The sequence below is a fragment of the Sardina pilchardus genome, chromosome 10 (genome assembly GCF_963854185.1).
Source record: "Sardina pilchardus chromosome 10, fSarPil1.1, whole genome shotgun sequence".
NCBI lineage: Eukaryota > Metazoa > Chordata > Actinopteri > Clupeiformes > Clupeidae > Sardina > Sardina pilchardus.
The window spans coordinates 32676753-32703845 of NC_085003.1; the positions used below are offsets into that span (position 1 = coordinate 32676753).

Below are 27093 nucleotides of genomic sequence, written 5' to 3' on the forward strand. Positions count from 1 at the left end.
GGCGCATTTCCTTTTGTCGCCTCAACTTTGCTCATCTGAACCAGTGAGCGTCAGAGAGTCAGTTACAACTCAAAATGGATACTCTGCTTTATGTCCTACTGCTAATACTGCGTTTTTCTGACACACGTGAGTTATATTTATGTAGTTCTCGTTTGTCGAGTGTTTTTTGTTGTTGTTGTTGTCAATGTTTATTGATAAGGTTACATCACAAAAGTAACATTATTCGACTCATACTTAGCTCAGCAGTCAGTTATATGATTTTTAGGTCAAAGTCCATCAAGTAAATAACTATTATTCGCAAGGGTAGTCAACATGTAGCCTAGTCTACACGAGCTGGTAAATATATTAGACATGGCACACCACACCAGAAACCGTCCAAACCAGCCAATGGAATTTGCCTGATGTAGTTTTCAAGAGGCCAACTTTGAAAATAAAAAAAGATTCTTAATTCACCAAAGCTTGTTGGCAGTGTTATTCACTGATGCAGTAGGCTATTGGGAAAGTCTTATTTATTGGTAATTTAACGGCAGCGTTTGTGTTTGTTTTTGTACGCAGTGAGTTTTCTTATTGAGTTCATGGACCCAAAAGGATTGTGCCTGTCCCGACTAAACACAGGCGAAATTGTCTACCTCGGTGCGTGTGACAGTACCAGACCCGCTCAACAATGGAGGTGGACAGGCGACATGAAGCTTTACCACATAAAATCATCCAAGTGTCTATGGCCAGAGCCGAGCGGGTCGCCCTTTGGGGCTCGCCTGGTCAGCCTCAACGACTGTGGTAGAGCACCTGCATGGAAATGCTATGATGAATGGGGGATATTTGGGTTAGTGGACAAACCGTTGTATCTAAAGAAACAAGGCATACGAATTGTTATTCAAAGGAACCCTCAGTATTCCAGATGGACCAGACTTGACGTCGATCAAGCGGGAGAACGTATAACGACACCCCTTTGCCAAATAAAAGGTGAGTGAATCATAAGTTTACTCAGTCAGACAATTTCATAACATCCCGGTTACACGTAGGCCTCTGTTTAGACACTGACACGGTTATTAACACATTGGGAACATTAAACTTCTTAAACAGGCTAGGCCTGTTAAGTTTCAAGCTTTTAAACGAGTAGGCTACTTCGAGGGGAACTGAAAAGTCCTAAACCTCTGCATAGGAAAGCAGAGGATGACACTCCTGGTGTCAGTTTCCTTGCACATTGTGTTCAAGGCCTCGGTCAGCCGTCACAGGAATATCGTAAGCACTGGTCTTTCCTGTAAACTCTCTAGCACACGATTGGCCGCATTATCATCAGACGCGCATAGAAATTGAAAACAGTTAATCTTGGAGGAAAGTTGTTGCACATTTCTGTCTTTGTGCCATGATGTCTGCCTTTAATGTTGTTGACGGGCATCACGAATACTATACTAATACTATATTGTAAATAGCAATTCTCCCTTTGCACTTTAGACCTGGTGAAGACATGATAGGGCCTGGCAACACAAAGCAGTTCAAAGCAGTAGAGCAGTTGCATTTAACAAACTACTACAGTACACACGGATATTTCCTACAATTTTTGTAAATACATACTGCATATTGTATTTTCTATATTGCATACTGTATTTTCTATTCAAATTCAAAGTAGAAGTGACACTCAGATATGCTACTACTATCCATACTATGACGCCTATTCATTAAAAAGTATTCAACAATAATCATAAAAATGTACAGGAAATGTGAAAGAAAGTGCCATTATTTTTGATGCGTCTACTTGACCTAGTCGTGTCAGGATAGATGAATACATTTACAGTAGTTCATAACGTCTTTCTCTTTATAGGTCCCACAACAATTTCAACTTCCACATTCTCAACAGCATATAATTCCACTGCGTATACTAGCATATCTTCGGAAGGCACCGACACATCCTCCAAGCCAATGTTTATGACAAATACAAACCATGTTAAGACAACTCACACAGCCACACAGCAAATCACAACATTAAGAGCCCCTGTGACTGTTCAGACCAGAGAGGTCACGCACTCCAGTGATACGGTGAGGCCTCGAACCAGGAGGATGTTAGCCACTGATCTCAAACCTGAGTCTGGACCAGTAACTCCGAATGCAGCTTTAAATAGAAGTGACAGCACCGTCATGGGATCGGACACCTCATTTACTGAAGCTGGACGCACAGGGGAAGGAACGGACTTATCTACAAGCTCTTCCACGGTGTTCCACCACAGCTTTGGGGTGGATAAAACAGCCTCATCCGAGGCCCTTGCCTCCGAGACTGAATCTGATGGAGTTCCGGAGATGTCAGATGCATCCAGCACCTTCACCGCAGGTGTCCCAACCACACATTCCCACATGGATGGCACCAAAATGTCTCCCCTCTCATACTCCAAGTCTGAACCAGTTCCCTTCAGTTATAGCTTAGCGTCCACTACCGCGACAGACTCGGTGACCACTAAGGCTCTGACAACCATGGCACCTGAAAGCAGCCCACCAGCTGACGGTGGAGCACAGACTGAAACTGACGTGTCATTAGCGACCACCTCTACCACAGTTTCAGAGATTACTACAGGACGCTTCACCTCAGCAGCTGAGGTAACCATGACACCCAAACCCCCTCTGACCACCAGAAGAGTGCCTTTATTAAGAACTCCAGGCACTACAGCCACAGCGAAACTGTATACAAGGACAGCTACTCCGACTACTGCGTCATATCCCAGCACCAGCAGTCCACCTACATCCAGGGCTACTCATTTCCCAAATCAAGCTACTGAGATCCCAATAAGCACTACTGATCACATCACAACAACTATTCAGCCAACTATAGCTGCTACTGAGTCACATGCAACCACCGTTAAGCCAAACCCATCAACTGTTTTGATAACCACATCCGCAACGATGACCACCACCATGGATCAAACCACCCCAGACTTAACTACGCCCACTACGACTCAGGCCACAACTACTACACCATCAACTACAACTGTTCCTTCAACAACTCTGACGACCACAACATTTCCCACAACCACAACCATAGCCACAACACAGCCGGTAAGTAGGCCTACATCAAATGCTTAGCTCACTAATATTAGTTAAAGATTTTTATCTTGACTTGAGTTCGGTGCATTGGCTGCAAACAATGAACAGTAAACATGATTGTCTCACAAGTAGCCTAAGTCTTGGACTTAATTGACCAATAAATGGGTGATTCTGAACAAATACAGACTGTGACACAAGCGAACCACACGCGAACCAACACTGCCCCAATCCACATACTTGTTGGAGATTCAGGAAGAAGTTGCTGGAGCCTATAGACCTCTGAAGTTTGCTTACAAAAAGGATCCAAAGCTTTGCCCATATAAGGAGCTCCGGGAGTTAATTGAAGCTAACTGCCTATGGCAAGTTGCATTGTAAGTTAGCTCTGGGTTAGCAAAGATCAAAGTGTGCCGTCTTCACCTACCGAAGATCACAGTATCCACTAGACGGCAGCGGACAAAACTATGTAGCGAAAAACATCTGCATTTTTAATGTCATCATCCCCGCGAGAGTTTAATAGGTGCGATAATTGAAAATCCCCATGTTATTTTCCCATAGAAAAAAAATCTCAAGATACCGGATCTCCTTATTTGGGCAAAGATGGTAGCTTTTTTGTAGGCAAACTTCAGTGAACAATCTTCAGCTGCAAGGCAGCCAATCAGCATGAAGCTAACTTGATTATTATGTAATGTGGGCTCCAGATAACCATGAGGGGGTGCTAGATACCTGCTGAAATGGGCCACTTGGATCCCCAGCATCAAACAGCATCTGAGTATGTTTTTGACAGACCAATAGTCATTCCTTCTATACTCAGCGAACAGGGTAAAATACTCAGTTCATCCATTCTGTGTCTTCAATATTGACATGAGGATGTATTGACTCTGAAAATGTTGAACTACAGTCTTCCCGAAATTGGCTGTGTTGATGTAAGCATGAACTGTGTTCTTGTGAGATAGTGGTGGAAAGTTGGGAGGGAATTGCTATATCTGAACTGTATGAAATAGGACCATGACAGGCTTATTAAAGGTGTGGTGTAGTGATAGCAACCATTATGCCATTTGAGATCAGTATTATCATCACTCGTGCTAAAACACAGGATTACACCAATACCAATACCATACATAATTTAAAATGGTGGCCCAAGTGTAAAGTCTATCAACAACCAAAGTTTTCATGCTAGAATTGTAGCTATGGTGTATGGTATGTGGGAGCAGTCAAGGTCTAGCCATGGTGTATAATATGCAAATTGATTTAACTTATGTTTTTTAACATTAAGTTTAGTCAGACTTAACACTTTACCCATAATTCAAATTAGTGCCCCAGGTGTTGGTGTAAATTAAAAGTTTATCCTTAATATTTCCTTTGGTTGATTTGAACATTCGGGCAGTTCTTCATATAAATATTAGGCCTAATATTTTCATGTTTTCTATATTCTTTGTTTCAATTGCAAAGTAGACTGCTTACATTATCTCAGTGCATAACAGTATTAATCTTAATATCATTAATATGCATTCATATCATAATACTGTACGTTTGTCTGAAATAGAGAACCTTCCAGTTAGGTAGAATCTGATTTTAAATCCCAGGTTATCTCAGTTTTCAGAGGCTGCAAATTAACATTGTCAAGAGCTTGCCAGTCAGTTTGCCTAATGCATCAGTTACCACTGAGTGCATTGTGCTCTCTTAAAGTTATACACCATTTACGAATGTCCAGTTTCATTGTTGACATGACAAAAATAGCTTCAGTGTACAGTACACCACCAGAACTTTATATGCGAATGTTTTATTCATCAGACCTACAGACAAAGACAATTATAATCTACACTACAGAGCAACAGACCTGCTGATTAGAATGAAAGGAAACATTAAAATGTAGACAGTGTTTATAAAGTTCGTCGTTTGAACATGAATTTAGTTCACATAACCTTGCTGTCCGGCTGGCAGCCAAGCCCAAGACATTGTGTATCAGAAAAAGCCCCCATCAGGAAGGAAAGAAGGGTGGGGTGACGGGAATGAGAGCGACTGCTCAAGGTGCTGGTGTCATAGAGTCAAGTGAAAGTTTGAGACCATGAACCTTTGGAAAACATTCGATTTATCTCTTTGTAATTAACCCGTGACGAAGTCATGACAAACACTGAGAAAGGATGTTTTGCGCGCATGAAGGATGTTTTTCCCCCCACGAATTATTCTAATTGCAGCATAATTGAAGACCTTTTAGATATCGAGATTGAAAATTTGGATACTATTCAAGACTTTGTCATTGTCCAGGAAGTGTGAAAGGGCTGTGTTCAAAGTGGAGGACGAGCTGAATGACGATGTGGGAGTCAGGGGATGGAAGGCTGCAATCTCATCTCATTTATTTGGATTTACACCGAAAATGAATGGGAATAAATTCAAATATGTAAACCATTTTTTTTGAGCTATACTGAATATCATTTAGGCTATGCTGCGAACGCGAATAAAACACCGAAATGTTGACATGGAACGTATTATATTTTATGATTTTTATGGTGTGGAGTCAAGTCAAGGTTAGTCAGAATATGTTTCAAGCTTTACTCGGAGCTAGAGTTTGCATTATCACCGCGAATTGCAATGTCTATTTGTGTTTTACTTGCAGCCCGAAACGACGGAGGCAATCAGATGTTGGATAAATGGCACTGAAGTCAGTGCCAGCACTGATGGAATTGAGTTAAAACTAACCACCATCAGAGAAGGCTGCAACTTCAGCGTATTTTATAGCAGCGTGTCTCCTGAAACGGACTGCCATTCGACGGAAGATGACAATAAACATTTTCAGTGTCTAATTAATGATCTCAATCCTGGCACCCTTTACCAATTGGAAATAATTTCAAAGACTGACGGAGAGCGAACAAATGTTTCAGCGCAAACAGGTAAGAATGACAAATTAATTCAATGTCTTAATAATATATAACAATATCAGTTAAGATTTTTAAGCACATTAACTGGCGACGAAATGTTAAAAATGCATTTAGTGTTATAGAGGGTACTTGTCACCAATAAATGGACATAATGGTCGCTGTGATGTAGGTAGAAGAGGAATAAGTGATTTTGTTAAAATACTAGCCCTTCTTTGATTGTTAGTTGCCTTTCACTTTCACTGCCTAAATCATTGCCTAATGTTTTCCTTTGTCTTTTGTTGTTGTATCTCAGTTGATACGATGATTGTTGATAAATATGATAAATTACTTAAACTAATATACAGACACCAGGCATGCAAGGTCACAGATATAAGCTTAAGCAATACTCATTTTGAATATGAGCATACATTTCGATGAATACTGTAACTATGATTAATATATGGCATGGCTGTCATTTGTCCATTCACTTGGAATGTCAGAGTGAAGCTGAATGGAAAATGTTTGACCACATGTTGAATTGTTTTGTTAGAGTGATTTACATTCCTAATTATGATTGGAGTATAGCCTGCCACAAACAAGTTGCACACTGTAACCATATAAAATGAAGGTAATCTGGATAAGAGTTTGAGAGTAGGATTAGTAAGTGTAGGACTATGCTCATTAAAGTGTCTGCTGGTAGGCTACTCAAAACTCTATGTATGCATGTAGCATCTGTGAATCATTGGTTCTATTTATGTTGAATTATTGTAACATGTCACCTGTGCCAGCACCAACAAAATGGACATGTTGAAATGGATTTCAGGATCTTTAAATTAAATCAACATGCATTATTCACGGCATTAATTTAAAAATGAGATGTTATTTCCCTTCAAATTAACCTTTTATGGAAATTTGGAGATGTATCTAGCATTGTTATGATAAACACCCTTTCTTGTCCTTGTAGAGAGGAAAGGGGAGACAAAGAGAAAGAGAGGATGCAGAGAAAGAGAGGGGCAGAAGAAGAGAGAGAGAGAGAGAGAGGGAAAGAGAGGTGCCTTGGAATCTAGTGATGGGCTTTCAGAGTTGGTAGAGCAGAGGTCAGCAACTGGGCATCTAATCTGAAGTGTTTGTTTCCAGAAAGATCTCCCTTTCCCCAGTCATTTCCCCCCTCTCATTGTTACCTCGTTCCAGCGGATGCAATGTTTTGTTTGGTGAGGCAGATAGATTAGATAAAGGGAGCGAGCGTCAAGTGTGTGTGCACTCCTGCCAGCCAGGTCACTCACATCGCTCTCCCTTTGCACTTCTGCACACCTTTAATCTAGCCAGCAACAGCAGGGTGAGCCTCTTTTGTGACAATTCATGAAAAAAAAAAAGATGAACCAGTATTACTCAGTATCGTTCTTTCTGCTTGATGATAGCATTTTGGTAGGGCTGCTTTGCTCTCGCAAGCCTCCGGGAGAGGAAGCGGTCAGAGAAAGGTAGGGTTCAGTCGACGAGGGGGCGAGAGACTCCACTTTCCCCCCTCCGTCCAAGCTCTACCCCAGGGTCAGGGCTCGCTGTCCACTTCCTGCAAGAGTCCCTCTCTGGCTAGAGATGCCCCCCCCCCACACACACACACACACTCACACACACACACATACGTTACACTACGTCTCCCCACAGAAGCACTGTCCATTCTCTATAGTGGCTAAACAATCTTATCTGCCAGAGCAATCAGCCTGTGCAGCTCCAGTCCACAGCCGAGCACAAAGAAAGGAAGCTCAGGCCGCCCCGGGATATTTTTTAAACTCAAGTTGTTGTGTAACATTATGAAGTGTACTCACAAGGATTTACATAGGAGTTGTTGTGTAACATTATGAAGTGTACTCACAAGGATTTACACAACTCCATAGTGCTGCTTACAATTGGTGGTCATCAACGTTGACTTTCACATTTATAACAACTTGCAAATTGCAAGTTCTGTTCCATTTTGTGGATATTTGTTGGATTTTCCCACAGCCCTGTTTGAAATGTGCAGCCTACTGTACCTATATCTTCCTATCTATTCATTGCTTAGATTTCTCCCTTTAGCACCTCTACAGTTTCTGATGAAGTGAGTAAAGTGAATAACTAAGAGAAGAGAGAGTCGCCTCAGACAATGTCCCTCTCCCCTGTTCCCCCTCAGGTCCAGGTCTGCCCACAGACGTGGTGGTCGAGCTTGACGGAGATGCCACGTCTGGGCTGCGCGTGCGCTGGTCCCACCCGCGCGGCAGGGTGGACTGGTACGAGCTCAGCCTGGTGGGCACGGGCTCGGCTGACCGCCGGGCCACCAGGGTGATGGGCACAGCGGCGCCGCAGTCCGGCTTCACTGCCCTCACCCCCGGAACCCTCTACACCCTGCGCTTGCAAGCTCTCGCTGGGGACAGACTGTCTGAGCCGGTCCTCCGCACTGCAGCCACAGGTACAGCAACCTTGCACTCTAGCCTGCAGGTTCAAAAAGCAGAGAATGAAGCCTGCCATTGGTCAGAATGAATAATCGATCATTTTAAGTACTTTCATAATAGACCTTAAAAAAAAATCAGTGAATGTGCGCTTAATACTGTAGTATAGCTAAAGTGTGGATGCCCGTAATTAAGAAAAAACTGGGATGTGAAGTTTTATACTTCTGTTTCAATTATTTGTGCCATTTATTTGTGACAACATTTCGGTGTATTTTGGAACATTTTCATTGACCAAAAATCTTTGTACATAAGTAGTATAAAGCCTGCCCTACACGTCTGGTTTGCCTCTTTATTGTCAGTAACAGGATGTTGTTCCAGACATGTACAGTACACTCATACTGTCCACTCAGTGGCTGGAGAGGCCAGACGGGTGTGTCAGTGCACTGCTTGAACTTTGTAACCTATACCTGCAGAATCTCTTCCGAGCCAACACACTTTCATTGTTCCATTGCACGGTCTCGTAGAAAATCTCATTTAGATTTATCGCTAGGGAATCCTGTGCAAATAAATTATGTTCTCTATTTAAGAATAGTCATGGTGGGAAGAACTTATCTTTTATGTTAACTTCCTGTGCCCTGGTTTGATTTTGTTCCTACTCCTGATTTCAAATAGCCTGACGTAGTCATACTCAATTCGAGGCAGAATTTGAATCTGATACTGCTCTACTGAGATGTGACTATAGGGCGTATTTAATCTGATAGAAGGGGGGAAATGCCTTGATTGGATAGACCCAACCAATCAGAGCAATGAAATAACCTACCATGAATCCTGTAAGGAAAACCAAAACATCCATCTTCTTGCTGTTTTAGATTAGTTTCCCTTTTGATTATTTTTTTAAAAGTTATTGCACTGTCAATAGGCTATGTTGTACAACAGACACGATAGAGAAATCTAAAAGTAGCTTAGGCTAGCTACAACCTTTTGTGTTAACAAAATCAACCGAAGCATGCTCAGGTGACGTGATCGACTAGGCACTGTTGCTCATGTGCCCATCATTGAATAAAGCCCACCCCCTAGACAAAATGATTGGTGCAAACTGCTCTGGTTTGGGCATGGCTGCTTCTCAATGGAACAAGTCTAGACCGAATTTCCCGACCTCACGTTTTATGTTTGGGGAGTTAAATTAGGACCGGCTTCTTACATCATCATACTTCATGTACAGTACATCTCACTGTTCTCTTCTCCAGCTCCATCTGCCATTACTGCACTGAAGCTCTCTGCGTCGGCTAGAAACTTGGGCGTGTCTTGGCAGCCTGGTCCTGGTCGGACAGAACATATCAGGATACTGCTGATCGAGCAAGATAGTTTGGTCCAGAATGTTACTCTGGCCAGAGGGGTGACCTCCCATACCTTCACTGCTGTGACTCCAGGAACTCTGTTCAGAGTTGCAGTCATAGCCGAGTCCATGGGCATACAAAGTGATCAAGTCACTAAAGAAGTTCTCACAGGTAAGAGTACAATCACAGATCTTTCTCAAGTCAGTTAAATGACCTGACCAGCTGTGGTCTAAACCACTCACTGACAGACATACATTACAATAGATTATATTGTACAAAGTGTCATATATACAGTAGATATGCATATGCATCAATCCACACAGTCTTGTGAACACTGACTGTAGACATCCATCCACACAGTGTTATGAACTTCTGTTCTTTTTCTCAGCTCCGTCTGCCATTACCGGCCTGAAGCTTTCACCATCCTCCAGCAATGTCAGTGTGTCTTGGCAGCCTGGTCCTGGTCGAACGGAGCACTTCTGGGTCCTGCTGACCGAAAAGGAGTCTCTGGTCCAGAATGTCACCCTGGAAAGTGGGGTGACCTCCCATACCTTCACTGGCGTGACTCCAGGAAGTCTCTACAAAGTAGCCGTGGTGGCCGAATCGATGATGGCGCAAAGCAGCTCAGTGTCCAAGGATGTTTACACAGGTGAGACAAATGCAAAAGCAACCTGGGTCAGAGTTGTTCTTGAACCGTTTGCCTTTATATTTATGCCACTGGATTTCACAACTAAAAAAATAAACCATAGCCAAGACAAATGCACACAGACAAACATCATCAGAGTTGAAGGCAGCACTTAAAGGGCTGCTTGATGGTTTCAAATTATTAAGGGTAAACTGAACACTATAAATGATGAATAGTGTAATGCTTGCATAAAATCACTGCAGCGCTACATTTCACATTGTAGACACTAGAAGGGACTAGTTCTCTCACTCGAAAAGGGCCTTTGTTCTCACTGACCTCTATCAAAACTGGCCAGTGTAGAAAGGAGAAGAAGTCATCTGTATTGCCTCCCTTTTAATGTCCGACATCCTGTGTTGTGACATGCGAAGGGGAAGTGGGCGGCCCTTGCCCACCCTTGCCCACCCTTGCCCACCCTTGCCCACCCTTGCCCACCCTGGCCTCGCTCTGGGGTCGAGTGCAGGTGTCAGACCACGGCGGGCACAAAAGGAGCGTGTCTCGCCAAAACCACTCTGCTCTTTTGTTTGGCTTTCCACCCCACCCTCCACCCCCACATCGAGCAACAGCCCCACCCCCCCCCCCCCCCCCCCCCCAACGCAGCCATTTTTATCACTCTTTCCAGGATATATTCAGCTGTAGAACTCCTCCCTTCCCCCGCCGGAGTGGCTGGCAATGAACAAGCAGCGTCCCAGGGAATCATGCCCCCCCCCACCCCCCCGTCTCTGATATCATCACCCCCCACCTGTATCCAGTTTTTCCATAGTCTATTCTTTGTAGGAACTCTTTCTTAATAATTCCATGTGTACGTGAGCTGGCGCACATCTGAGAGAGAACTGTTCCTCGGTTGCTGAGGACAGTATTGCTTTGATGAGGCTTCCACATGCGTTAGTGTTAAAAAGGTCATAAGCAATCATGTTTGTATTGTGCATGTGAAAGGTTTAATCTGGTAATAGTAATATAAAATGGGGCGGTGGTAGTATAGTGGTTACGGAGCTGGGTTAATGTGTACTAGCCTGAAAGTTGTTAAATTTTCGGCTTCGACCGTTGTGCCCTTGAGCAAGGCACTTAACCCCAAGTTGCTCCAGGGACAGTGTAGTCCCTTGTATTGTACAGTAGTTGACATATGTAAGCCACTTTGGAAAAAAAGTGTCTGCTAAATGTAATGTAATGTAAAGTAATAGAAGCAATTTGACAAAAGCCATATTGACAGTGTATTTGTAACAGACTTGGGGTTTGGGTTTCTTTATGAGGTTTACGCTTCAAACTGTGACCAAGTTGTATGCAGACCTTTATTCATAACATGGCCTATACAAGCCTATGAGCTACAATAGACAATAAATGAAAACATCCCATGAATGATGCTGAATTTTACTGTCGCTGGTTTCTCTTATCTCAGCGCCTGCCACTGTGTCCAATCTGCGGCTCCTGAACAACGGCAGCCAGGACAGCCTGAGAGCCACCTGGGAGTCGGCACCGGGCAGCGGGAGGTCATACATGGTCGTCCTGTCCAGCCGTGGCCAAGTAAAGCAGAGACGCATCATCAATTTTACCAGCACAGATTGTGTGTTCACCGGATTGATCCCTGGAAAGACCTATGACGTGTCAGTCCAGACACAGGGCGGCAGAATGAGGTGGACCAATGAGGTCAAAGCCAGTGGCCAAACAGGTGAGTCCAGTCTTCACTTGGTGAGTCCCAGAACATTCTAGATGATCCAGATGATAATGCTGTTTCCCTTGTTGGGAGTCGCTTTGGTTAAAAAGCGTTAGCCAAATATGATAATGATAGGTTGACTATTTTATGACATGTCATGGTGGTTTGGTTCCATTTTAATATTAATTTCAATATTCATTTGCTTGAACTGTCCGTTTTAGAAGTTAACAAAATAAATACATTCTTACCCCTCACCAGTACCAGGGAAGGCTGCTCAGTTGTTGATGGAGAGGCTCAATGACCAGAGGAGTCTGAGGCTCACGTGGGCTCCCCCTAAAGGCGAGTGGGAGCGCTACCGTATCCTGCTGCTCAACAGCTCATCTGTGCTGGTGAACAGGACTGAGGGGAAGCCTGCTCGACAGTGTGTGTTCCCCAACCTCGTCCCAGGCAGGCTCTATAAAGCTGCCGTCGCTGTGGAGAGTGGACAGTTGTCCTCGTCTGCGTTCACGGAAGCCAGACTAGGTACATAAATATGAGCATGCATTAGCTCAATAACCGCTAGACTGTTAATGTTAAGTCAATATAGACATTTGATCAGACTGAATGAGTAAACATGGCAAATTAGACATCTGAGTGATACTTTATATGTTCTTTCTCTTAATCTTTGCATTTTTGTCCCTTCTTGTAGATGTATGATGGATGTAGTTTTCCATCACCTGCTTCCTTGTATTTATTAAAATTCGCTACACTCTCCTCAATCTATTTCAGCACCCAGGCCTGTTCAGAAGCTGACTGTCCACCATAGTGACGAGACGTCCCTCGGGGCTCGGTGGAGCCCTCCTGTGGGAGAATGGCAGAACTACACGGTGCTGCTGAAGTTCCAGGACTCGGAGGTGGCTCGGAGGATGCTCCTTGCCTCCCTGACAGAGTGCACTTTCAGTGGCTTGACCTCCGGGCGGCGCTACAGCATTGTGGTGGTAACAAGGAGTGGAGACCTTAACAACACTGCATCAGTGACAGGACAAACAAGTGAGTCAAGATATTCAAATGCTGTTAGTAGATTTTGTTAAAAATGAAGATGCAAAACAGTTATATCAACTTCTGCCTATTACCTCAGATTACTTACTAAACCATTAGGCATGGCATCTCGTGGATTTGTGTCTTTCAGGTGCTGGGATGATTTTATAATGTTCATACAAAGAATGAATTCAATTGTATTTCTTCACTGTGTGTGTGCGTGTGTGTGTGTGCGTGTGCGTGTGCGTGTGTGTGCACGTGTGTGTGTGTGTGCACTTGTCCAGTGCCTGCTGAGGTCACCAGCCTGCAGGTGGACAACGAGGGCCGCACTGACAGCCTTCTGACCAGCTGGGAGCGCGCGGCAGGAGAGATCGACTCGTACCGCATGCTCCTCATCCACGACAGCATCGTCATCAAGAACGAGAGCGTGCCCGCAGACACCTCATCCTACCACTTCCAGCTTCTCAAGCCGGGCGCCCTCTACAGGGTGGTCGTGACCACTGTCAGGAATGGCCAGTCCTCCAGACAAACTATTGCAGAAGGCCGCACAGGTATGACCCATACTGGGTCTGTTCTGCATGTGGGTTGAACACACGTTCAATTCTACTTTGTTTTCTCCTTGTTTTTGTTTACGATTTAGCAATGATTTATGAATTATTCCCAGATGAGTGTTTGTTTATTCATTTATAAACCTTTTGGTGGGTCTTTGTAGCACTTTGTATGTTATGTCATTTGTTTATCTGGCATGGATGCATGCATACCTGATTGGAAAATGTTCTTTATCCGAGGCTGAGAGATCTCTTTAACTGGCCAATTCTTGATTGATGTCTTCCCTGAGAAAAGAATGCAGAGATATGAAGGTTCCTTGGCTGTGTGTTTTGGAAATCTTGGGAAAGGGGAGGGGGGTGCAACAGTTCAGGAATATGTAAGCATATTTCTGACAAACAGAACTGGAGTAGAGTGAAAGAAACAGGAAGATACTGTACCACAAGGGTAGCCTTCACAACTTAAATGCCTTGGAGCTGACAACGATCAGAGTGTCGAGTTGACAGCGGTCGTGTTTTCTCCGGGGTTAAAAGGAGTTCGGATAATGTCGCTGGAATGCTGCCGGAATTTTCAGGAAGCACAGAGTATGCGGCACAAAATGCCAAGGTCTTTTTATCGAGGCTTCCTGTTGTGTCTATTGTTTTTTTTCTCTGAGGAAGGATGTGATATTATTTTGAGTCGTTGTGTGCCAGAGACTGTTGAAAGTTTGATAGAAGACCTCATCTTTCTTAGGTCTGTGTATTTATTTTTTTGTTTGGTATTTGTCTCATTCTCATGTCTCTCTCTCTTTCTCTTTCTCTCTCTTGCTCCTTTTCTCTCTACCTTCTGTCTCCTTCTCAGTCCCTGCTGCCGTCCAGAAGGTGACGGTCAGCAACAATGGCCGAACCGACTTCCTCAGCGTGTCCTGGTCCCCGTCGCAAGGGGACGTTGACAGCTACCTCGTCACCCTGAAGGACCGAGAGCGGACGATCCACTCGGCCGTGGTGTCCAAGTCGAGTCCCGAGTGCGTCTTCAAGTCGCTGGTGCCCGGGCGCCTCTACAACATCTCCATCACCTCACGCAGCGGCAACTACGAGAATCACACCGTAGTGCAGGAGCGCACCCGTACGTCACACTATTAGGATAGCTATTTGGCTGTAGGCTCATTCTATCCACAATAAATAAATTAACAATAAATACAACGTGAACATTTTTGCATTTTGTTTTATTTTTTCAAAAACTACAACTCGCTTGTGTTTAACGAACACTTTTATGTGGAGTTCTAAATGTGAACATTTTTGCACTTCATTTTATTTTTTCAAAAAGCACAACTCGCTTGTGTTTAACGGACACTGTCATGTGGAGTTCTCACTAGTTATCAATCATCTGTCACTAGCCACCGCTTTACTAACTCATTGTCCTGTTGCCTCCATGATGCCCACCTCAGAGCCCTCTGTGGTGCAGAAGCCATCTGCCATCCACGATGCCCGTGACGACTACCTGAGAGTGTACTGGAGCCACGCTGCGGGGGACTTTGACTTCTACCAGGTGGGCATCAAGCACAACAACAACCTCATCCAGAACCAGACGGTGGCCAAGGGCCAGAACGAGTGCGTGTTCACTGGGCTTGATCCTGGACGCCTCTACACCGTGATCGTCAGCACCTGGAGCGGCAAATATGTGTCCAGTGCGGCCACGGATGGGAGAACATGTGAGTGTTCTATATGTTTTGTAGTAGGCACGCACGCACGCACGCACGCACGCACGCACGCAAGCACGCACGGATGCATTGATGACGTTGATATCTGTTTTCTAGCACTCACTCTACTGACCTCGTCTTTCTCTATCTCTCTCTCTCTCTCTCTCTCTCTCTCTCCCTCTCTCTCTCCCCCTCTCCTCCTTCAGTCCCTGCGGTGGTGCGGTCTCTGGCGCTGGCCGGCCAGGGCACCGAGGAGCTGCGTGTGACCTGGGCCCCGGCGCCCGGAGACGTGGACCACTACGAGGTGCAGCTGCTCTTCAACGACATCCGGGTGTTCCCCCCCACCACGCTCAGCAGCACCACAGCCGAGTGTCTCCTCTCCTCCCTCACGCCCGGTCGCCTCTACAAGATCGTGGTGTCCACCTTCAGTGGCCCCAACCAGAAAGCCAAGTTCATCGAAGGCAGGACAGGTGAGGCAGTCAGAACCTGTGCACTGAAGCGCTAAATGCTAAACAAGTGAATGTATGACTCAGTGCTGGACTTTTTGACTATTTTGACACAGACTTGTTAAGAAACATCATTGTGAGTGCCTGTGTTATATGGCAGCTACTGTAGTTAGAGAACTGACACTGAGCACGGAGATGCTAAACGATAAAACTTATTTTCTCTTAAATCATCAGGTAAATGGATATAAGTGCATCCGTTTAAGTATTTGTTTTTTTGCAAATATAATAAATATTAAAAGAGCTTCTTTAGCTCCTTCCTGGCTAGTTTGAGCCCTGACTGTGACTATCTTCATCATCAGTGCCCAGTAAAGTGAAGAGCATCCACATCAGTAACGAGGGCCAAGGCACGAGCCTGAAGATCAACTGGACGCCAGGGCAGGGTGACGTGGACAGCTATAACGTGTCTCTGTGGGGCCCTGGCCGGCAGCCGGACACCAGGGCCCTGCCCAAGCACGTCAATCACCTCAGCTTCCACGACCTGCAGCCAGGCCAGAAGTACTCCATCAGCGTCCAGTCCATCAGCGGCTCTTTGCTCAACAACAGCACGGCCACCGGGCGGACCAGTGAGTGCTTAGTAGTCTGTGGCGTGTCAACTTTTGCTGTTCCTCATGTTCCATGTAGTCCAAGTGCTTGGCAAGATAATACGATGCAACATCTGTATATACAATTGTGTAGTTCAGTGCTGAACAACTTAAACAAACAACTGTGTGCAGGATACAGAGATTTGAGTATTTTAGATGCATTTGTATTCATGTCATGGAATTCAGTGCAGATTCAGTGTATTCTTAGGTGTAATATTATTGTTGCAAAGAAACATGATCTCTTTCTCTCACACAATCTCTCTCTCTCTCTCTCTCTCTCTCTCTCTCTCTCTCTCTCTCTCTCTCCAGTCCCATCCTCCGTTACAGCCCTGCAAGTGGACAACAGGCACACCACGGGCAGCTTGCTGGTGTGGTGGCAGGCCGGGTGGGGCGTGTTTGACGGCTACAGCCTGCAGCTGCTGGACGAGAGGGGCTCGCTGGTCACCAACAGCTCGGAGGGCGCCGGCTCCACGCAGCACCGCTTCGGCCGCCTCACCCCGGGGAGGAAGTACCGCGTGCTGGTGCACACGCTCAGCGGCGGCATCCCCAGCCAGGGGGTCTCTGCCGAGGGACGAACCCGTACGTGGTCGCCTGATAAATATCTCCTCATGTTTTTTGTTTTTTTTAAGGATATTTTTTGGCCTTTTTGCCTTTAATGTTATAGTAAAGTGAAGAGTAGACAGGAAACAAGTGGGAGAGAGAGATGGGGTGGGATCGGGACATGACCGCAGGCCGGATTCGAACCTGGGTCCCCGTGGGCACTCGGACCCGCATATGGTACGAGCGCTGTAGCCTGCTGCGCCACAGCACCCCCCAATATCTCCTTATGTTATGGTTATGGTTATGGTTATGGTTATGGTTATGGTTATGGTTATGGTTATTTAGCAGACGCCTTTGTCCACAGCGAAATGTTATGTTAGCTCAGCTGAGAACCGCTGAAGCAGAGGTTCCCTGTTTCTGTTACACAAGCTGTTATTTTTACTCTGGTCTCTAGCAGAAGACAGGATGTAAGATATGTATGCATTTTATATTATAGGTTGATTACTGTAAGTAATATTGTATCAACTGTATGTCAGATACATGTTTCTTCTGCATGACTTTACTTGACTTCATGAGCATGCCTAAACTCAGAAATAATATAGCTCTAAGCAGTTTAGACTTGTTGATGGGCACGGAGCTGTCTTGCTTATCACTTTCACTTACATCATGAATGTACAAGTTGCTTTGATAAAAATGTTTATGGAAGCGAACATGTGTGATTGAAGATCCCATTTTGTATGCTGCACATGAGAGGATCGGGCGGAGCGCTTCAGAGTGTCCCTTTGTGTGATTCCAGGTCCTGCTGCGGTCAACGACCTGCTCATCAAGGCCAACAGTACCACCAGCCTGTCCTTCCACTGGTCTCCACCAGAGGGCGACTTTGATGGCTATGACATCTACCTGTATAGGAGCGACGAGGTGCTGCACGACCGCAAGAACGCCGAGGCCAAGACCCTGGAGTGCTCCTTCCAGAACCTCAGGCCTGGGGCGCTGTACAAGATGGTGGTCCTGACCAGGAGTGGAGACCAGAAAAATGACTCCTCTATCTGGGCCAGGACAGGTGGGATCTCTAACTTATTTGTCAGTAGCAGTATAATCATTGTAAACAAGTTTTTATTTGTGTTTCATTTTCTATTTGTATGTGAATGTGTATATACTGCATATATGAAGAGTTCAGATGCAAAAACCTCTAAATCCGTCTGACCACTTTCCTTTTATCTGTGTGTGTGTGTGTGTGTGTGTGTGTGTGTGTGTGTGTGTGTGTGTGTGTGTGTGTGTGCGTGTGTGTGTTGTTTGTGTGTGTTCAGTCCCTGCTGCCGTGACGTCTCTGCAGGCGGGCACCGGGAACCAGACGCAGAGCCTCTGGCTGGCGTGGGAACGGGCAGCCGGGGAGTTCAGCGGCTACGTGCTGTCCATCTACAACCCCGACGGCTCCCAGCATGCCGAGCAGCAGCTTCCGCCCGAGAGCCGTGAGCACACCTTCCCCGCGCTGGTGCCCGGGCGCCTCTACACCGTCGTCATGCTCACCCGCAGTGGAGAGCTCACCAACCGGGCGTCCACGGAGGGCAGGACAGGTGAGAGGAGACAGAGGCAGGGTCTGCCAGTGAGAGCCATCAGGGTGCAGCTTTTCTGATCACTACCTACAGTATGCTTGAACTTGACAGCCAGTAATGGTTGGTTGTGCTTCGCCTAACTCTTGATGTTGATGTTGAATGATACAGGGCAGTGATAGTGAGTACACAAGGGATTTTGATGAAACCAGAATTTCACCACTTATGTCATCCGTGTCACTCCATTGATGCGGTACATACTGTACTGTATCTTGTCATTTCCTTTTCTTTGAATTCTTCAAAATCGAATCCGACCGCAATAAAACGGTGATAAATACCGTGTAGGGTCAGGAAAAGTCACAGCCACTTGAATTTATTACTCCTGTTCCCCTTTCCACAGCACCCATGTCTCCAACCTCATTCACCTTTGGAGGAATCACCAACACCTCCCTGGAGATCACCTGGAGTGGACCGGTCAACACAGACTACGATGACTTTGACCTGCAGTGGACTCCCAAGGACCACCTGTCGGTGTTCAACCCCTACCACACGCGCACGTCCGGCAGCCGCATCCTGAAGGGCCTGTATCCCGGTCGCCTCTACACCTTTAGCCTGCGTGCGGTCAGCGGCTCTGGGTCGGGGCAGCCCACACACAGCGCACCCATCTACAAGAGCATCAGAACCAGTAGGTGGTCATGACGTGGCTGGCGTGGGGAAGGGGGCAGTGAAAGAGGGAATGTTTAAGACAGACAACACACAGTCTCGGCTCAATTTTTCCCAATCCCCAATTTTTATCTGGGGTAACTGAAAGGTAAAGGTGACTAATACTTAATTAACAGAAGCTCAGATTGAGTCACCAGGGGCGATTGTCAGACAGCAACTCTACCACTGTCTTTACTGTAGTCTGAAACGTTGACATTTCAAGCTGCCAATCGTCAGTGTCAGTTGCATTTTAAGGAAATAAAGCTTATATACGTACAGTTCTTCTCTGTAGAACAAAAAAATACCTGTTAGCATGGACCATCTGTGAGAGCACAGGTGTTGAGTATGGAGAAAATTGCATTACCCTATCCCACCCATAGAATCTATTTATTTTTTAAATGTACATACTGTATTTATTCTTATTCTTATACATAGCCTTACTGCCCTTATTCTATTCTTACTTTTTTTTTTTTTTATGTTATTGTTGAGTGTTGTACTTGAGAACAAAGATTAACCGGAGTCAAATTCCTAGTTTGTTTACACAAACCTGGTCAATAAAGATGATTCTGATTCTGATTCTGAGAAGTATCTGTCCCTGAGGTAAGGTTCTACCAGAGACGGTTTATAAAGCGAGACGATTCATATGAGGGTAAATTCTGGTTTCATTGTGACGCAACTGCCACTCCCATTTAGGAGGCAAACGGAGGTATTTATATGGGAGAAATAATTTTACACCTTTCTAAACCGATTATTTCGTCACTGAACACGCCCCTTTAGGAGGCAGGAAGTGCTGCTATTTTGTTCCATTGAAAAACCCCTTTATGATTCATCTTAGTAACTATACGATCTTTGGTTCTACCCTGTCTTGTCTCTCCAGAGCCCCAGCGGATCCAGACCCTGCACTGCCGTCCCCAGAACTCCACGGCCATCTCCTGCTCCTGGAGCCCCCCGGAGGCCGACTTCGACTCCTACACCATCGAGTGCCTGCGGCAGGACTCTCGGCGGCTGGTCTACTCGCGCCGCACCGGCCGCGACAGCGTCCTCTACCACATCACGCAGCTGGAGCCGCACAAGCGCTACGTCGTCTCCATCAAGGCCATCTCCGACAGCATGACCAGCGAGGCGGCGGAGGAGAGTGTCATCACCATGATTGACCGTGAGAATTCCCTTGATAGCACATAACTGTTGATATATTATATATTCTTCGTAATACAGTATATATTTGAAGAATGTATTTGATTTTTTACTCATCTTTTGAGTTGAAGCATTAAGATCAGTTGTCAAAAGATGATTTTATATTCCTCTTTTTAGTCAACTTTAGCATGGGTTCAAATACTTATCCTCCCCATTGTATATTTTGCTTCAATGATTTGTCTGTTGCATATTGTTGAAAGCACTAATGTGTGCATTTTATGGTGGGATGAGATGGTGCTGGGATGTAGGATTGGCACTGTGGATTGACTTGAGCGACTTTAAGTCCAGTGAGTAGCTCACTCTCAATGTTCCTCAGGGCCTCCTGTTCCCCCACTCACCACTCGCGTCAGTGAGAGGGCGACCCACATCACCAAGTCCACCATCTCCTTCAAGTTTAACTGCAGCTGGTTCAGCGACGTCAACGGAGCTGTGAAGTTCTTCACTATCGTTGTGACCGAGTCTGATGGTAAGCGCTGGCACAAGTGACCAATACGTCATCAAGGTATTAGATTAGATACCAAATACCAAATAGTGCAGGACTCTCAAATAGAATGTGAGTATTCTAATATGGCTTCCTTATCTCCTCTGCATAATCTCCCTTTCAGACAATGAGTTTGTGCAGCCTTGGCAGCAACACCCGCTGCCCTCTTACAAGGAGTACAGGTTCAACAGCTCTGTGAAGACCTACCAGACCAGCTACTTCACCAGCAACTGTGCCGAGGGACCGGACAGCTCCCAGGACTTTGAGATGGACCTGGGCTCAGGGATGGAGTGCCTTGGAGGAAGCTGCTCCCCTGAGCCGGATCCAAGTGCCTTCTGTGACGGACCACTCAAGCCAAAGACTGCATACAGGTAGCGCAGAGCCTGAACCCTGTACAGAGGGCTTAGTTGCACAGATATTGATGAATGAATGAATGAGTGAATGAGTGAATGAATGAATGAATGAATTAGTGAATGAATGAATGAATGAATGAGTGAATGAGTGAATGAATGAATGAATGAATGAATGAATTAGTGAATGAATGAATGAATGAATGAATGAGTGAATGAATGAATGAATGAATGAATGAATGAATGAGTGAATGAGTGAATGAATGAATGAATGAATGAATGAATGAGTGAATAAATTAATGTATAGACTTTATTGTCATGTCATGCATGGAAATTGCCTTTGGTCTCATCAATAAAATAGAAAGTACATACATTAACACAGTTACAGAGACCGGGAGGTGTCCTTGAAAGATATGTTGTATATCGTGAGAATGTAAATTGTAAACTGTAAAATGGTGCGCTCATTTTATAAAACTGTGGTCTCATTTAAAAAAAATTGTGGACTAGATTGTGTGTTCGTTTTACTACATAGTGCTCTCATTATACTAAATTGTGGTCTCATTTTATGACACTGCACTCATTTCACAAAAAATAAAATGAGAGCACAGTTTGGAAAATGTGTGCACGATTTAGTAAATTGTGAATGAATAAATTAGCTTAGGTGCTCAATTGATAGATGTAAATATGAAAGAAGTTATCTGAGCCCCTTTTTTAATAAAAAACTATATTTCTGTTTCTCAGACTCAGTGTACGAGCCTTCACTCAGCTCTTTGATGAGGAGTCCTCCCCTCCACTCTACACAGACACCTATCTCTCACTGCCAGTTGTAACAGAAGCAGGTGAACCAACTATAAGGACTCTCTAGTCTATCTGTTTTCAATCGTTCTTGATCAAATTGAATGAGCATGATGCATTAGGTATGAGTGATGTAAGTTAATATATCTAATATGATGATATAATGCTTCTGTACTTGTCCAATAGTTAACATTCCTGACTCTCTCTGCCCACAGAGCCTCTTAGTGGAGTCATTGAGGGTGTGAGCGCTGGGTTGTTCCTGATTGCCACCATGATCGGTGTGGCAGCCCTGCTCATATGCAGGCAGAAGGCTCGCAAAGTGTGAGTGCCCTGTACTGGCAGACTGCTCTTACAGTCTGGCTTTTCTTTCAGACTTACAGGTGCAGACCTGAGTAAATGTGCTAGTCATTTTCTTAGAAGCCCAAAAAACGTCAGTAAATCACTCATACCGTATGCGGAAACATTTCTTCACTGCAACATCGATTACTTTCATTGGCCCAGCCCATCGTGTGCAGGTGAAAGGGTTGTTCTGAGGAAGGAGGGTTTGCCCAGTTACCTTCAACAGGTGGTGTGGGTGACGTAAGGTCTTGTCATGCCATGAGTAAAACAGTAAAACTGCACAGGCTGTTGTTACGTATTACAGAGCCACAATAGGGCACAGGGTGGTTGCATCTAAAGTTCGGGCCAAATGTGCGGAGGCAAACAGGAGCAACCACATTCCCTGCAGGCACTCCTGGCACTCCTACAAGGGGTGGGAACAGAACTGTATAAAGGCCTTTCACTTTCTGCGTCATACAGTACCTCCATATTAGCAGGAGTGTTAGCCTGTTACCAGGACTTGCTTTGTTAGATGCTCAGCCTCATGCCTACTTCCACCGCTGCTCTCAAAACGCATTTCAATAACTACCAGCCGAGGCGCAAATTCTTTACATGGGGAAAATTGACACGAAAACAACTATGGTTTGTAGGAAGTTAACTTTTCACCGTTAACAATGCTCTGCGTAAGTGCTTGTTTCGTGTGCTGAATGGCGGCTGTGTGTGTTGTTGTGACAGGAGTGTACAGGAGCCAGTGGTGAGGATGAGCATGAGGAGAGAGCGGCCAGCCTCAGGAACACACGTAGCCAACCGAGGGTAAGTTAGATCATGGTCTCTAATCTCCCTAGAGGTCTAGTCCCAGATTATGGAAAGTTATTTGGTGTTCAGTGTGAATGGTTGGATGGTTTAGTGAGTGTGGGCACAGAGCTGTTTTTTGCATGCAGTCGAAATGTGGTTGTAATTGCATTTAGTAATTTATTCCCTTCTCTGTCTCAGGAATCGACGCATTTCAAGGTAATTAATTGATTCATTATACATGAATGTAGATGCATCTAAAACAATTGAATATCATAGAAAAGTTCCTTTTCATATTGATTATGCTAATCTTATAAACTGTATGATTATGGTTTATAGCTAATGGAAATAAAAAAAATATCTAGAATCTCAAAATGGTCCAATGAAATAAAAATTGTATTATACAGACCTGTCGACCTGAGATGAGCTTTAATCAGTTGATTAATTTAAAACACTGGCAATGGTGTCCTGAGCCTTTAAACTCTCTGTCTAGGCATGGCAATTGACTTTTCCACAATATTCTATTTTTATTTTAGATGCACCTGTACGTTGTCTGAAATAAATAAAGAATTAATTTTATTCATTTTGTTGAATTCTGCTGATTCTATTCGATCTATCATTCATTTGATCATTACCATTTGATTAATACCATTGTCTCTTCATAATGTGATATCACTATTCCTCCCTTCCACAGCCCAATCAAAATTTTGCACTTTGAGTCCCATCTTGTCAAGTTACAGGCGGACTCCAATTACCTTCTTTCGGAAGAATTTGAGGTAGGAGCCCACTGAAAACTCAAACATTTTGCTAAAGTACACAGCCATGTCCTCAACATCACGTTATATTAATGATGCTGGGAACCCATGGCGCTTTAATACATCCAGATGAAAACTCCTCTCTGCCGTGCTTTCTCTTATTCAGGATCTGAAAGATGTTGGCCGCAACCAGCCAATGGACACAGCATTACTGCCTGAAAACAGAGGGAAAAACAGATACAATAACATTTTGCCTTGTAAGTCCGTCTGCACTGTTACTGTACATGGGGATGGGGAAGAGAGAGCTAATGTTTTGGTACCCTATGGAATCAAAATCAAGATCAAATGTGAAATGAATTACCAGGGCATTCTGGTTTTGTACGTTTTACTTACTTACTCTTAGGGGCAGTGGTGTAGTCTATGTGGAACGCAGGACTATGCAGTATACTCACTTCTCAGTGTACCCACTTAAAATAGGCAAAGATACAGTAGGTACAATGGTTGATCAGAGTTTACCCTCTACAACTAACTAAACTACATTACAGTATGCCCACTACAGCTAACTAGACTACACCACCGCTTAGGGGTATATCAGAGGTTGCATTTCATGTCAACTTAACTATCTTAAATCTCTTATCTGAAACAGATGACTCAACAAGGGTGAAGCTCTCCTATGTGGATGATGACCCCTGTTCTGATTACATCAATGCCAGCTACATTCCTGTAAGATTACATTAACATTTTAGTGGGTTTGTCTGCGTGTACTGTATGTGTGAGGTGTGCTGGGACTCATTCGTCTCGTGTCTGTTTTAGGGCAATAACTTCAGACGTGAGTATATCGCCACCCAGGGACCACTGCCTGGCACCAAGGATGACTTCTGGAAGATGGTGTGGGAACATAATGTGCACAATGTTGTCATGGTGACACAATGTGTAGAGAAAGGAAGGGTGAGGAGAGATTCCCTTCAAGATGATCTTCACTTTATTTATTCATTCTGTTTTTCATGGCACCAGCCTGACGTGAATGTTACGTTCTTAACAGGTAAAGTGTGACCACTACTGGCCCTTTGACCAGGATGCTCTCTATTATGGAGATCTTATCGTTCAGATGTTGTCGGAATCAGTACTTCCTGAATGGACAATCCGAGAGTTTAAGATATGCAGCGTAAGTAATGTTCCTTGACTTACAGCTGTACCTCATGCCAAGTACTTCACAATTATTTCCTGCAAGATCATCTCAGGCATTGTGTCTCTGAAATGAATAATCGGTCATTGATATACGTTGACAGAAACTGTCTCAGAATCTCATAAATTGATATTCACTATATCATCATTTCATTAATCCTGTTAACACTAAATGGTGACTGTGTCTGACTAGGAGGATCAGCTGAATTTCACCAGGGTGGTCCGACAGTTTCACTACACCGTTTGGCCAGACCACGGCGTCCCGGAAACCACACAGTCCCTCATTCAGTTTGTGAGAACGGTCCGAGATTACATCAACAGGACCCCGGGCTCCGGGGCCACAGTGGTCCACTGCAGGTGGGTTCAGAGCACTGGAGACACTCATACCGTGTCTGAGGAGCACAATCGTCTCCCTGTAGTGCACAGAGTGCTAATTGCTTGAGGCGATGACTTGGTTTTGATGTTGCTGCCTCGTTGCAGTGCTGGAGTGGGGCGCACTGGGACCTTCATCGCTCTGGACCGGCTTCTGCAGCAGCTGGACTCCAAGGACTCGGTGGACCTCTACGGGGCGGTGTTTGACCTGAGGGTGCACCGCTCTCACATGGTGCAGACAGAGGTCAGCTCACGCTCAAGTCAACACAATGCAGCACAGCGCAAAGCAGCATAGTGCAGTACAGCACAGCGCAGTATCTGGGATACTGTAGCAGACTAACATGGCTGAACTGTATTTTGTCATTTCAAATTTGTGAATTTATATTTACATGTGGTGTTTTCTGCCTTTTAGTGTCAGTATGCATACCTCCACCAGTGTTTGCGGGACGTGCTTCGGGCTCGTAAGCTGAGGAACGAGCAGGAGAACCCTTTGTACCCCATTTATGAGAACGTGAATCCAGACTACCATTGTGGTGAGTATGTTCTTTAACTCAGGCTAATTTGTGTGGGCAGCAGCATTACCAAGTCCTTAATGCTATTACATTCTTTGAACACAAGAATGAGTTTTAACTGAACCAATTCATATTGAAACATGGATGAAACAGAATCATAAATAGATACAATAGTGTGCTTCATCGTGCAACTACAGCCATTCAAGTCTATTATGCTTAGAAATTGCAGTTTGTGACAGTCATTTTTCTTCCGTGTTGCCTTTATTTCATTATTAACAGATAAGGTGTACGCCAGACGCTAATGATTGTATACACTACTGACAAGGAGGAAGAGGAAGTGGATGATGAAGAGTAGGCAAATCACATTGCAAATTTATAGAAAGCACTAAAAGGCTGTATTGCAATTCTATTTTTATACTATATGAATGATTGTTGTAAGCAGCATTAATTATGAAGGCATTTTTAAAATATTTAAGTGTAACAGATCTTTGTATATACTTGCTTTCCTAAAATGTATATACACATGTATCAGTTTCTATTGCACAACATATTTGTGATACTTTGGGTGTAATCATACAGCACATACATTGTAGAGACTTTTATACTGATATTAATTTGTAAGTGACTACATCTGATGATCTAATAATGATAGACTGCCATGAAAAGGATGTTGTGGTCTAAAAATCGAACTAATTGTGATGGGGAGGTTTGAATTTAAGAAGTAGACCACGATTATAATTTTCAACTGTCAATACTAATGTCTGTTATGTTATCCTGAAGACAGTGACAAGGGTGCTAAAAAGTTCAAATCCTCATGTCATCTATCATACAGTATCTCATCTCATTCAGGGTTTATTCTCATTCAGGGATGTATTTGCCAATGTTGACGAAGGAAGTGAATCTCTGACAGCATAAAGTTAAATTTTCTACCAACTGGATGCCTTTGGTATGCTAAAGATTGGAGCCATGATTGCACATTAGACTATTGTTGTTTACCAAAATTATTGAATTATTTAACTCTTCATTAAATCTTTTTATATATTCTGTTTACATATGTATGTATATTTATGTTATTATGTTACATAACCTGGCTAGACTGGTGCCTATTCATTAAAATGAAAGGAACATGAATCTTTCATTCATTTTTCATTACAGGCTATGTAAATATTGTATATGACACAACAGATGTTTTGTATTGAAGTGTAATACCAACAGTGTAAGCTTGCTACTGAGAATGTATT

General features: G+C 44.3%; 1 protein-coding gene across 1 annotated transcript; it reads left to right on the top strand.

Annotated features, from left to right (window-relative positions):
* Positions 1–27076, top strand: LOC134094370 (receptor-type tyrosine-protein phosphatase beta-like). The gene is made up of 35 exons (XM_062547868.1): positions 1–126; positions 556–963; positions 1823–3045; positions 5648–5921; positions 8053–8328; positions 9556–9816; positions 10034–10294; positions 11724–11993; positions 12237–12500; positions 12747–13007; positions 13280–13546; positions 14382–14645; positions 14968–15231; positions 15426–15689; positions 16025–16288; positions 16616–16885; positions 17643–17906; positions 18154–18420; positions 18797–19081; positions 19976–20254; positions 20609–20758; positions 20898–21144; positions 21865–21962; positions 22134–22239; positions 22972–23049; positions 23230–23247; positions 23723–23804; positions 23950–24040; positions 24430–24506; positions 24597–24731; positions 24826–24948; positions 25162–25325; positions 25449–25584; positions 25753–25873; positions 26132–27076. The coding sequence occupies exons 1-35, from the start codon at positions 75–77 to the stop codon at positions 26152–26154; spliced, it is 7887 nt and encodes a 2628-aa protein (XP_062403852.1). The 5' UTR covers positions 1–74; the 3' UTR covers positions 26155–27076.
* The last annotated feature ends 17 nt before the right edge of the window (positions 27077–27093 follow it).

Excerpts from the sequence above, each read along its gene's own strand:
- LOC134094370 (XM_062547868.1), top strand. The coding sequence starts at position 75 with ATGGATACTCTGCTTTATGTCCTACTGCTAATACTGCGTTTTTCTGAC. Across the intron at positions 10,295-11,723 it reads GTCCAAGGATGTTTACACAG|CGCCTGCCACTGTGTCCAAT; the intron begins GTGAGACAAATG and ends CTCTTATCTCAG. Across the intron at positions 15,690-16,024 it reads GTTCATCGAAGGCAGGACAG|TGCCCAGTAAAGTGAAGAGC; the intron begins GTGAGGCAGTCA and ends CTTCATCATCAG.